The following is a 13,498-nucleotide window of genomic DNA, read 5'->3' as shown; positions in this document are numbered from 1 at the left end:
GTTCCACATCTACTATCTTCATTGGTTTTTTTCCAATTATTTTGTGGACAAAGTTTCACATTGCATGTCACAGCATCATTGTGTCATTTCTTTTGTAAAAAGTCATTATTCAACTGCATGTAATAAATATGTAAATTATTATTTTTGCAGGTTCATCCAGAAAATGGTTCCAATGCAGCCACCGTGGATCGATTAGTGGACTCCCTGCCCCAGAGCCTCGTCGAGGCAAGGGGGGGAGTAAGTGGAGGTTTGCCCCCGCCTCCACCTCCACCTCCTCCCCCACCCCCTCAACAAGTTGCCATCTCTTCAGCTTCACCCCAGCCTGCTCAGACACCCATCCTCCTAACAGCATCACATGTACTTGATGGCCAACAAGGTCTCACCTTCACAGTCGCACCCCATGGTGTCCACCAGCATCACTTGATGTCATCAGGGGGTGCTGTGGCATCCAGTGGAGGGCACACAGCTCCTGCAGGCACCCAGTTTGTGGCCTTTCCTTCTCCACTCAGCTTTGCTCCAGCGGGGTTCGTGGCAATCGGAGGTGGTGGTCCTGCTGGTGGTGGCACAGGTGGTTCCCCCGCCACCCCTGTTGCTCCATCATCCCCATCACCTGTACAATCGCCATATCACCTGCAGACTCATTCTCCCCTTGCTCAACATGCATCATCCTTGCCGCGTTCCTCTCCTGCTCCACCTCCACTCACCCCATCCCCTTCACCATCGCCCTCATCCTCCACTACTATTCCATCTGTTGCTCAGGCTGTGGGGACTGCATCTGTTTCAGTGCCAGTCTCAGCTCCTACAACTTTACATCACTTACGTCCTAATACTCCTATTCAGGTAAGAGATCTCTAAAAGTTTTGTTATCCTTAATGTTGCCATTAGTGTGATAAATGCAAACTCATAATTTTCTACCCGCGTATTGTAAAAATACCATGTAGCAGATGAAAGTAATCGAAAAAGTGATCCTTCATTGAGAAGAGATTGAAATGCTAGAGCTACATTTCAAACTGTTCGTTCAGGAACAAATGAAAGATGGCCAGATAAATTTAATTATTAATCTATGCTGAAAGATGATTGCATATGTACAATTACATAAAATCAGGTAGTAAATAGTGGCTTATATGCTGCCAAACAGTATAGTTACATATAGAGCTCTCCCTGATTATACCAAAAACGCAATATAAATTATCCTAATTTGGAACTTAAACTTTGAAATGCGAATAATAAGGAATTATTTTTTGAGTCACAACCACAGTAACTCCCTTTGAATCCTACACCCTCTAGTTTGAAAGCCTGGGTGTTTCTCATGGGCCTTAGATGAGCCCAAGGGTCAAGAGGTCAGCATTATTGTTGCTCTTCAAGAGAGCCTAGCCAGAAGAGTATGGAATGGTCAATTATGGAGATCTTTAGACTTCTAATTGACATCTTTGTATTCATACTGAAAATGAACCCAATAGTACCTTACATCCCAAAACAGTAAATACTACAAGGGTAATAATGAGGAAATCACTTAATATGTATCATCTTCCTCTTGTATATGTTACCCATTTTTTAAATGTGCAATGAAGTATATTAAACTCATTTTTTTATTGCAATCATTACAAATATGTGTTTGGTTGTATGTATTTAATGCCTATTCAACTTTGGTTTTCATCCCATCTATATTGAGTACAATTTTCATGTATTTAATCCACAGGTTCAGCTCCCAGCCTCAGCCTTTCCCTTGCTGCAGATACTGCAGCAAAGTGGAGCTTCAGGGGGTACTGTAACAGGATCTCCATTCCGTGCAAATGCTGGGGCCACCACACCTCAACAGCACATTCACCCCCAACCCCCACCACCTCCTCCACGACCAAAGCAACCACAGCTTTTGCCCAAGCCTGCTTCTGGTGCACCCCCACCATCAGTTACAAATCCTTCAATAGCAGTATCAACAACGTCAACATGCATAGCTTCCCCTACAGTACAATCTGTTGTTTCAACTGTGGCTTCTTCTGGTCCTGGTGCTGTTGGACCTCATGGTGCTCAGTTGGTAATTGGACAGAACCATCATCACCATCATCATTCTCCAGCTGGAACCCTAGTCTTAAACCAGGTAATTTTTTGTTGTTTAAATGGTTCTGGTTTATCCTATTTCCTTTAAGGGGATTTTGAGTAAGCAAAAATAAGAAGCCAAAAATGGTATTTTAGTTTATGAATGCGTCTCAGGGATAAATAATAATAACCCATGAGAGTGGTAGTTATAGATAATTCTAATATTTGATATGCCTTCAGAGTACTTCAACAAATTTCTGTGATTTAATGTTGCATTGCTTATCATTGTGCTTGAATTAAAATTTGGTTTTCTAAACTTTCTAAGATACCTTCTCAGTATTCTTGTTTTGAATTCCATAACACTTCATTATTCTTGCACCCTAAATTATTTTTTTATTCAAATGAACTGGGAAATGCCGCAGCAATAACTCTTAGCGGAGTCAACATGTTTGTGTGCTGACACTGGAGAATTTCACGTAAAAAATCATTCACATAGACCAGGAGTTTTCTTTTCCCTGAATTTTCAATTTAACGGTCCCAGTCTAGGCAAATGACTTTTATGGTGGAGTCTTTGCATTTATTGTCTTAAAAGTTAAAATTTACGCAAGTCAAGTATTTTTTAGACTACTGACACCACATCCATTCCAGCCAGTAATTTCAGTATCTTGACTGGATGGACATTTTGACTGGCAAATACGTATTTAATGTTGTAAATAGCATACACTAGCAAATCTTGCATCATAACAGATACATTTTAGTAGTTTAAATCTGACACATCAAAGTAATGAAAATACTCATGGGGTTTACAAATGTTTAACCCTATTTACTGCCAATGTGACTGTGAGCAACACTGATGAAGTTTCCCCAAATTGTCAGAGTTGCTCTGTGCAACTTTTCTGGATGATTATAAATGAAATTCGGTTTTAAATATTCTTATTGTTATGTTGTATTCTATTTTTAACAACTCATTGGGTAAGTTGTATTGATTTGCAGACAATTACTGTAAATAATGTTTATAGAGTTAATTTTCATAAATTCTGCATCTCTTTAAAATCTGCTGAAGTGCTCCGGCCCCATTAAACTCCATTTTCACCTGACCCAGCTAATACTTGCCATGGCTGCCTTGATGAGCATAGTGGAGTAACCAGGAATTTTTAGGAAATAGGATAATGCACAAAATATTTCTAAGACTTAAATTCCATCTTGACTGAGTTTTTAGGAAACTCATTTTTTTTATTATGTCTTATTTTAGTTTCATTAATTGTCAGCTAATGCATATTATAAAGATACATCACTGTTACTATGGGTAGAGACCATAATGAAGAATGTAATGGGTACTATTTCTATGTGGGATTGAAATGTCAAGATTTATGCCATACTCAATACAATTATTATATTTATTTTTGTGAGCCTCTCTAAGCTGATTAAATTAAACATTTTATATGAACCAGTAAAAATTACATTTATGCTATTTAAATTAGTTCAATTGAAAAACTTATTTTTGCCATGTATAATTTGAACCCTAACTTTGTGACAATTTGATGGTAAAGTTTTTATTATGTAGAAGAAGTTATGATTTGGAATATTTTCTCCCCTAAACAAACTCAACCTCTATAATGATTGCTTAAATCCAATTTTGTTGAGGCACTTCTCTGACCAAGGAAACAATTTAACCTTTTGAAAAACGTCTTTCAAAAAATTTTTCTTTTGAAAATTTTTAAATTAAATGATTTATCAACTTAAGGGTCACTACAATTTTTCAAGATGTATAATGGTGGAAGTGGTAAACAAATGTACTCATTATTTGCAAATTTTGTCAAAAGAAGAGCCACTGAAAAATTATTCAAAATGACCAACATTGGGGAAAATAAACCCTATTTCTTCGTAAAATGTGATAAAAATAAAAGTTTATTGACTAGGAATCTAATCCAAATATATGAATTTGAAGTCTTCAAATTCTGATGAAATATTGCAGTCTTGCATAGCCACAGGATTTATAAAGATGGTTGGAAATAAATGGAATGCTAAGACTTGCCTTGCAATGGTACATTAGATGTTAGCACATTATTTTAAACCTAGCACTTGACAAAATATTTAAATGTTTGCAATTATGCGACTTAAATGTTAAGCCATGGTTAAAATGAAAACCCTCAACATTGATATGAAGGTAATTCTCTCTACTGTTAAGATTTTACTTATTTGGATTCTTGAATCCCCCAATCCTTCTGCTCCCCCTTCATTGTGAATCTCTTTTTGTGGGTTTGCATGCACAAGGCTCAATATAACTTTTTTCTTCTTTATATGTTGGATCATGCTATAGTTTTATATTGTTTTGAAAGCCCCATGCCTTAATATTTTATCTTTTAAATTTTTGGGCCAGGTAGATGGTAATAAGTTTCTAATGGAAGGTAAATTCATAATGTACATCCAAAACCTAAAATATAATCCTACTGCCTAAATGCTGGTGATTTTTACAGCCACTTAAAATACATTTGCAAAGTGATGTCCTTGTATGGCACAAATTCACCATTAACTTATTTTTTTCTTTTTTTTTATTTTAGATGATACCTGGTCTATCACAGTCACCTGTCATAATTCAGCAGCCAGGTGGTGGTGTTCAGTTCATATTACGTCAACAACAGCAACAGCAGCAAATTGTCAGTGGGCCGACAGCTGCAAGTGCAGCTGGAGGTGTGTTAACCAATCCAGGTGTGGTGGGGGGAGCGAAAGGGGTTAGTGGTGGGCTCGTTTTGGCAGGAGCTCAGGGACAGGTATTAATCCACCATCCACAGCACCAGCAGTTGCAGCAGCAGTCACAGGGGAGGCAACTGGGGGGCACGGCAGGGGCAGGAATGGCAGTCCAGGCCGGGGCTACAGGAGGCCAGGTGGTGAGATTCATCACCACTACCCAAGGACCCATGCAGCTTCAGCAGATACAGACACCTTCTGGGCCCACACTCATAGCCGTGCCCCCCGGCCAAACACTGAGTTTCCAACAAATTCGCGGTACTGCCACAGGGACGAGTAGTGTGGTTCCCAGTGCTATGATACAGGGGCATGCCCAAATCATCCAAGGGGCGACAGTAGCACCCACGGCACAGACCTTGCAGGGTCACATCCTACATCCCCACCAGCAGCAGCAGCAATCCTTGGTGCATGGTGGATTATCCAACCAAGTCCGAGCGACTGGACCAACAGGTGCAATGCTTCCTAACCACAGTGCAGTGAATGTGATGGATTCCGTTGGGGTGGTGCAACGGACGCGAACCATGGGTGCCAGTATAAATCCCATATCAGTGATATCTCCTCCCCCATCTTTATCTTTCCCACCTCCACAATCCAGAAAGAAACCCAAAAAGAAGAAAAAGAGAAAGGGTTCTCGTGATGATGAGGAGGATGGGGAAGGGTCCACCGGTGGCGAGGTGGAGGAGAGTGGGGAAGAAATATGTGGCAGTGTGCCTATGAAGACTCTCAACCTAGCAGATATAATGAAGTCTGCTGGAATCGGTGATGATGAGGACTTAGGTCAGTTTGAAACTGGTGTAGTAGACACAGGGGATGATGGGTCTCTAGTCCAGGCCCCTCACTCAGTGGCCACATCTCAATGCAATGTTATCCAGCAGAACAGTGGGGGGTCCGGAGGTGTTTCTCAAGATATTTGTACAAGTAGTGGCCTCCAGCATCAAGCACTCATTTCTTCTGAAGCCATAAACTCTCATCCTGGGCTTAACACAGGGACCAATCATCAACAGACACCTTCTGTACATCCAAGTGCTCAACAATCTCATTTACTAGCTCATCTCCAGGGTTCCATAGCAGTCCAGCAGGTATGCTATGCTATAGTGTACATGTAATATGGACATTTAATGCCAATATTATGTATAGTTTGCTGTAAATCTCGCTGATTTGTTTGTCTCTTCCCAAGTCTTGCATAAAATGTCCTTCTAAATCATGTGGATAATAATTACAACAAAATAGCATGCATTAGATTGTTCAAGAATATGTTGAAAGTGCATTTAGTGTTAATAATTGGACACATGCACAAGTTCATGGAGAAGCCAAAATCATGGTTGTATGTTAGCACATTTTCAAAAATATTGTGCAAGCAGTTGAGAAGCTATGATGCACTGAAAAAAATAACAGTAATATTTTTTGTTGTACATTACTCCCCAGTAACACCATGGAGTTTCTGGGGATGGGCTGAGATGTAGCTTTGGCTATGGAAAGATAAAAAGTTAAAAGAGTAGAAAAACACCTGATCATTGTGTCAACAATGATGATGTTGTTTACCTTGCCAGACTATTTTTCCTTGCTCCTTTAAGACTTGTGATGTTACTGGCAACCAGGCCTAATGGCAGTGTTTATGTGGGTTCATAAATCAAGCACATCAGCAATTTTAGTCTAGGGAGATTGTATAGCTAAGCATTTTTAGGGAAACTGTGTATTCAGAATTGCAGAATGGTAGATTTGTTTCTAGGATTTTAGTTTTCTCCGTTTTGTATTGCTGAATAAGATCACGTCCCGTTTTATTTCACTCTCTCCCTCACTATGGGGAATACCCAAGTGATAATAAATTATGATGAGGGTTAATATGATTTGGGTAAAAGGGGTTCAAGTTCTCAGTCATAATACGGCAAAAATGGTTTTGAAGCTTGTTGACCATAAGATGAACATTGTTCATTGAATTGATTTCAAATTAGGAGACATGGAAATTTATCAAGGTGGGTAAATGTATTGGAGAAAAAATGGAGGCTCACTGTAATTTTAGTGCCTTTTTTTATTTCTCATGCTTTGGAATTAATGAAATATAAAACTAATGCATGTTTATCAAAAATAGTCTATTCATATGATTTCTGCAATTTTTACCTTATTTTTAATTGGACATTCTCTATTTTAGTCTTGCTTTCTGGATTCATAGCTTTTTTTCAGTCACTTGGGTTACAAATTCTTGTTTGCAATGCACTTGACCACTCTTAATTAGTGACTGTTCATTGCATTTGTATTTAAAATGTTTTGCTCAAATATAACTTCTGGATACTTGACAAGGGGGATTTGGTAGTCCTGTGGATAAGGCATTAAACTACTGATGGTAGGTTCCAGGTTCAATTCCTGGGTGCTTGGGGATTAAATGCATAAAATCAGGGTTCCTTTGTCTAGAATATCTTGGTGCTATTACTAATTGAGATAAATTAAATACTGCATTATACATTAATGTTGTTTTTATATTATGTTGAATTGTGAGGCAATAATGACATAGATACTGAAGCCCTCGTATGCAAAGTGTACAAATTACCTATGTTACTCACCTTTGTGTCAAAATTTATTTTCTGTTTCTGAATCGAAACATGTCTCTCTGCCTCCTGATAAGACTTGGCAATTTCACAAATGTAGAACCTTAATTACTTTTGTTATGCTAATATAATATTCCCTTATTTCTTAATAGGGTCAAGGGCAGGTGCGCTTTGCGTTAAGTGAAGATGGTAGGGTTTTACTGCAAAGAGATTGTTCAGCGGCCATGCAGGTAAGGGAATTGATTTATGCCCAATAATAAAAGCATGAAATTATTCTTACATTATGATTTGTTAAACCAAATTATTATCCAAAGATACTGCGGGAGATCCCGCAACAGTAACTTTTAATGGAGTCATCTGCTAATGTGCAATACAATGCAACAATTTCAGACTGTAAAAATCATTCACCTTGACCAGGATTCAAACCCGGATCCCTCGATGGCTGGTGGAGTGTTTTAGCCAGTTAAGCTATCGAGGCGTCCTCTCAAACTCTGAAATTTTGGGGGCTTTAGAGGAACAAGATGTTGTGACAAAATACTATACATGAAATGTCACAGGCATTCGTAGTCGTGCGTGATGCGCCACAGTCCATGAGGTTAACGCCAACTTTTAAACACTTGGGCCAAATTTACGAAAATTTCAGAGTTTAGGAGGATGCCTTGATAGCTTAACTGGCTAAAGTACTCGACCAGACATCGAGGGATCCGGGTTCAAATCCTGGTCAAGGCAAATGATTTTTTCTCTATGAAATTGTTGCATTCAAATTATTATCATTTTGCTTTGTTCATTTGTTTATATCTGTACATATGTATGGAGTAGATAAATCACTCCAAAAAAGATTTTGCTAATTAATGATTACCTTATTGAAGAGGTGGATAGAATGATGATTATCATTATGATCCTATTGAATAATCATGTAATGAGCCTAAACGAAATGATATTGGATTTTTCTTGGCAAATAAAGATTGGCAGTGGCATTTTTTTTAAGAATAGATGTACTTGTATGAAGTATTAATGACATAAGGTAGTTCAGCAGTGAACTTAAACATTGTTTAATGGCACAAGGTGAATGAGGTTGCGGCAACAAGCATCCAAACTTTGCCTGCATATGTATAGGAATTCCTATATGAATGTTGTAGTCATGCATGACTGTCACAGGCTTGAATTTCTCCTCGGAGAAAATAATACAATATTGGTAATTTATGAAACTAGGAAGACCTTGAGGTCATTATTTCCTATATAAATATATTGTACATGGTCACATGCCTATTACTTTTAATTTTTACTGTTGCTCTTGAATCAGTGTACAATATTCGTAACACTATTAATGAATAAGTTTGTAAGGTATTCCTAGTTTGTAGGCTTCCAGAAGGCTGTAATTGTACTTCTGAGGAACATGTTTACAAATTTGAACTTGGTGAAGTCATTTCTTCGTTCTATAAAATATTGCTGAGACTCCACATTTAAAAATTACTTTGAATAAGTTGGTTCATAGTTGATTTGATTAAAGTATAACCTTCATAATTAATAATTTGACTAGCACTTAGGAAAGTTAGTAACGAAACAATGATGGATGGCATAATGGCCGCTGTTGGTTTTGGTGTCTGTGTCCCCCCAGTTGAGAATACTAGGCACTTCATAATTAAATAAACATTGTAGTCTAATAAAGTAGTAAATTTGGATCCATTTAATCAAACTGCACTCAATTCAACCTGCCCAGCAAAGAAATATGTATATGTCAACTCTTAGACTTTTTCAATGCAGTAATTTATTACATAAATAAAAGATTGAATTTTTGTCATAAGAAGACAATCTAGTTTAAGGTATAAAATGAACATTTAGTAAAAGGAAAGGTAGGATGGATGGCATGATGAGTTATGTATTCTTCCTGTGAAATAAGGAATAAATAAGCAAATCTCTTTCATTTACTATTCTAGTATATCAGTTGAATAAAGTCAATTGAATAAAGCAAGAATATTAAATATTTATTTCAGTGTATTATTTAAGTGAATTCATTGATTATTCTTTGTGTGCATTTTTGGTTTGATTAAGTATAGCATTAATACTTTGTCTTGCAGCCTTTATCACCGCCAACCCAGCCATCTATTGTGAATAGTGGAACTCCTTCTATCCAGTCATCGCAGTCCCCAGCAATTCTTCTTCATCATCAGTCCGTTGCCACACCAAGAGCACATTTAACTACTCCTGTGCCCCAGCCTGTCTCTCAGCTGCTTTCAACTTCTGCCAACACTCCTTCAGGGAATATAATGGGTGGAGGAGTGGGTGGTGGTTCCAGTTCAGGAGGATCTCCTTCAACGGGGTCACCAGCACCCAATAACCATGTTGTACTCTCACAGCTTCTTTCACATAGTGGCTGTAGCACCAACATAACTGGTGACACTGCTTTACCTACTCTTCCAGTTGGCACCCAACTGGGAGGTGGGGCTTCTACAAATCAGAACTTGAGGAATCTGCCAAATTGTGGCCATCAGCCCACACTGCAAATGTCTCATCAAGAAAATCAGTTAAATAGTCCGATACAGTTGCCTTCCTCCCCCCCATATCAGAAAACCATTCCTCAAACTCTACCACAGCCTATACAGCAAATTCACCAACCACCACCCCCATCTCCAGTATCTCAACACCAGCAGCCTTCACCCATCCCACAACACCAGCAGCCTTCTCCTATTTCTCAGCACCAGCAATCCTCTCCCATTCCTCAACACCAGCAGGCATCCCCAGTCCCACAGCACCAGCAGGCATCCCCGGTCCCACAGCACCAGCAACCTTCTCCAGCCCCTCCACTTCAGCAGCCTTCTCCAGCCCCTCCTCACCATCAACAACCCTCTCCAGCACCCCCTCATCACCAGCAGGCCTCTCCAGCCCCGTCTCACCACCAGCAGGCCTCCCCAGCACCCCCGCATCACCAGCAGGCCTCCCCAGCACCGTCTCATCTCCAGCAGCCCTCTTCAGCCCCAATTCACCATCAGCAGCCCTCCCCAGTGGCAATTCACCATCAGCAGCCCTCCCCAGCCCCCATTCTCCACCAGCAGGCATCCCCAGCCCCTCTTCACCACCAGCAGCCCTCCCCAGCCCCCATTCACCATCAGCAGCCCTCCCCAGCCCCTATTCACCACCAGCAGCCCTCCCCAGCCCCTCTTCACCACCAGCAGCCCTCCCCAGCCCCCATTCACCACCAGCAGCCCTCCCCAGCCCCCATTCACCACCAGCAGCCCTCCCCAGCCCCTCTCCATCATCATCAGCAGGTCTCTCCTGCCCCTATTCTTCACCAGCAGCCTCCATCTCCCATAGAGCAGCAGCAGTCTCTGCCGCAAACATCACAGCAGCAGAGCAAAGCCAGTAGTCCACCTTCTCCACCCACATCTCCAGACCATCATAACCATCAGTCAAACAATACTGTGAACATTGGTGGCTTGGTTTTAACTCAGCAGCAGCAAGCATTACTTCACCAAATCAAAATGAGTGATCTTGTGGCTGCTGGTGCAGCCAGTGGTTTAGGAGCAAAGTCATTAACTGAGGCACTCATCCAAGCTTTGTCTGCTGTTGCTTCAAACATTAGCCTTGGTGGTTCACCTACATCATCTACCTCTGATTGTAATGCTCAGCAGAAAGGTAACTCTAAGTTTAACAAAGGAAAGTCACCACCAGGTCCTCCGACATCAACTCAGCTTCTTCTGCAACAGTTGGGTGCAGCTGTTGCAGCAGCTGCACGCAAAGTCATACCTGCAGGGGCTGTTATTGAACCGGGATTATCGCAGGATATTCGAAGGCCAAGTCCACCTGTTGCGAGGAAGAGGCGGAAAAAAGCTGACATTATTCCTCCAAATATCATGAACAATCCAAGACTTCAAGGCTGTGGTACTCTACAAAATGATGTGGCTCGAGCAGCTGCTAGATTGTGTCACCCTCCCAGTCTCCCCAGGACTACCACTCCAATAGGATTAGGTGCTCAGTCAACTTCTGTGAATAGTTTATCTGGCCCAATTCCTTCTGCAATGACTGAATCACGGCTCTCTTCACCCATTGTTCCTGCTCCCCCATTAATTACAGATACTCAGACTACACACTTAAATTCATGTGATCCAGTGACATCCTCCTCACAAGAATCCCGGCTCAACCAAAAAGTATCCTCTATTCCTTCGTGTCAACAGTCACCACCCCATTTACTACCTATTTGTTCAAGTGCATCATCATCTCCGTCCACAACAAGTTTACCTACCACTACATCAAGTACTATAGCAGACTCCAAAGTGCTACCTGTTTCATCATCATCAACATCTTCAAGTGGATTGGTTGTTGGAGGACAATCTGGAATCATTCAAAGGGTTCAGACTATACAATTAACAGCTCAAAAGCAACAGGTAAGTTAATATTCCAAGGCAATCGATTTTATCGATTATAATAATCGTCTTATATGTCGGCTTGTGTCAAGATTTTTTCCTGTTTCAATGTGTTGGATTAATTTTTTTATGGTTTTTATGGTGTTGGTTGCCCCTATGACAACTATTATGTTTTCCACCTTAAAGCCTGGAGATTATTTCAAAAATTACTGTAAGATGAAACATTAGTGTTGCTGTTTGGATGGTTTTTAAAGTAATATCAAGTGATTATTCTTGATTTAAAACTGAGTGTGAATTCTTTTTATTTTTTTTGGATGAATCATTTTAATTTCAGTAAATACCTATAATTTTTTTGCTTAAAAATTAAAAAAGAAACCTATTACTCTGCAGGATGTCTATGTACATGTTTTTATTATTAGAATTCTAGTCTTGTAAAATTTTGAATTAATGGATCCTAAATTTAATTAATTCTCAAATTAACCTAATATTTTATGGTGTGCTTAGGTCGCCATAAAGCAATGCAATCAATACTTCAAATTCTTGATTTGGCATCTGGGTTTGTTGGTGGGTAATGAGCTTGCCTGCTACCTCAAAGGTCCCAGGTTTTAGTACATCTTTGGCATGGGTATTGTGTAAACTATTGAGTTCAACCCCTGAGGGAAACCCAATTGCAAGCCATAGGATTATATAAATCTCAAGCTGTGCATGAACCACCTGAGGCATCTGGAGTCAAGAAGAAAATATCAATTACCCTTATCAGATCTCCTTAATGTGTTCAAACAGTATAAAATATGACAAGCATTAGTATAAATATTATTAAAAAGAAAAGTTCTAAACAATGAAATGAAGAGGACCTGCCGATAAAATAGTATAATTTTGCTAATGTATATGTTACACATTTTTTTCTTGAATAAATATGTATTTATTTTTCTTTAGTTAGAGGGAACAGGAACATTTATTTTAAACATAACTTAAGTTCCAAAAAATACATAACAAGTTAAACCATTTCCACAGAACACCTTTTACTATCCCCAGAAATTAGGAGGATAAGACATCAAGTCGACTATTCATAATATTTCCATTTTTATTTGCACCTCAGTTATTAATCCATAGACCATCATGATTGACAATATACAGGGTCCATGCAATAAGTATTGGGACTGGTTTCAAAAATCAAAATTTATTGCAGTTATCATTAAATTTTCTTAATGATTTTCAAAATACTTTCCTCCTGCATCGATATACTTAGTTCGGCACGTCTGCCACTCGTCAAAAGCCTGCTGGAAGTCGGTTTCTGGAATTTTGTTGAGAGCCTTTGTTGTTGTCGCTTGAACCGCCTCAATGGCAGTTGAACCGATATCCTCTGAGCTCCTTTTGAGCTATCCATTGAGGTAAGAATGTTTTCAAGAAAATCTTCATCTTCCTGGAGGACGCAGTCCAAAATTTCTTGCAAAATTTCCATCCACGACAGTTATTGTTCCTCGCTCAAGAGTTTCGGCACCAGCTTCGCGCACACTTTCCTCATTGCAAGATCCTCTGTTACAATGGTCTGGACGGCTCCGACTGAAAGGCTAGTCTCCTCACTGATAAGGGCGATGGTTAAACGCCTGTCAGAGTCCAAAACTTTTTTCACTTTGGCCACTTGAGCATCGGTTTGAGCAGTTGTTGGGCATCAGACGTGGTGCTCGTCTTCGACGAGCTCCTGGCCTTTGTTAAACATTTGCTGCCACTCTGAAACTCTTGAGTGGTTTAAGTCTGTTTAATGAGTTCAAGGGTCTCCAATGCAGATTTCCCGAGTTCAGTGCAAAA

The 13,498-nt window shown here is 39.8% G+C and overlaps 1 protein-coding gene and 1 non-coding gene across 5 annotated transcripts in view; both read left to right on the top strand.

The window, feature by feature from the left end:
- Window positions 1-13,498, top strand: part of LOC139697387 (protein piccolo-like) — a 63,523-nt gene that overhangs the window by 13,466 nt on the left and 36,559 nt on the right. For all 4 annotated transcript variants that reach the window (XM_071596070.1, XM_071596072.1, XM_071596073.1 and 1 more), the window contains exons 3-7: window positions 151-840; window positions 1,700-2,098; window positions 4,599-5,864; window positions 7,481-7,558; window positions 9,407-11,710. In XM_071596070.1, coding sequence (XP_071452171.1) covers window positions 151-840; window positions 1,700-2,098; window positions 4,599-5,864; window positions 7,481-7,558; window positions 9,407-11,710 — 4,737 coding nt within the window. The remainder of the gene's footprint in view (window positions 1-150; window positions 841-1,699; window positions 2,099-4,598; window positions 5,865-7,480; window positions 7,559-9,406; window positions 11,711-13,498) is intronic.
- TRNAS-AGA (transfer RNA serine (anticodon AGA)) lies at window positions 7,985-8,057 on the top strand. The gene has a single exon. It is a non-coding gene; the product is annotated as a tRNA-Ser (tRNA).

This window comes from Hetaerina americana, unplaced genomic scaffold, assembly GCF_022747635.1.
Source record: "Hetaerina americana unplaced genomic scaffold, ioHetAmer1.1.p SCAF_74, whole genome shotgun sequence".
NCBI lineage: Eukaryota > Metazoa > Arthropoda > Insecta > Odonata > Calopterygidae > Hetaerina > Hetaerina americana.
Note: the sequence above shows the minus strand (reverse complement) of the source record. Positions and strands in the feature narration are given on the sequence as shown.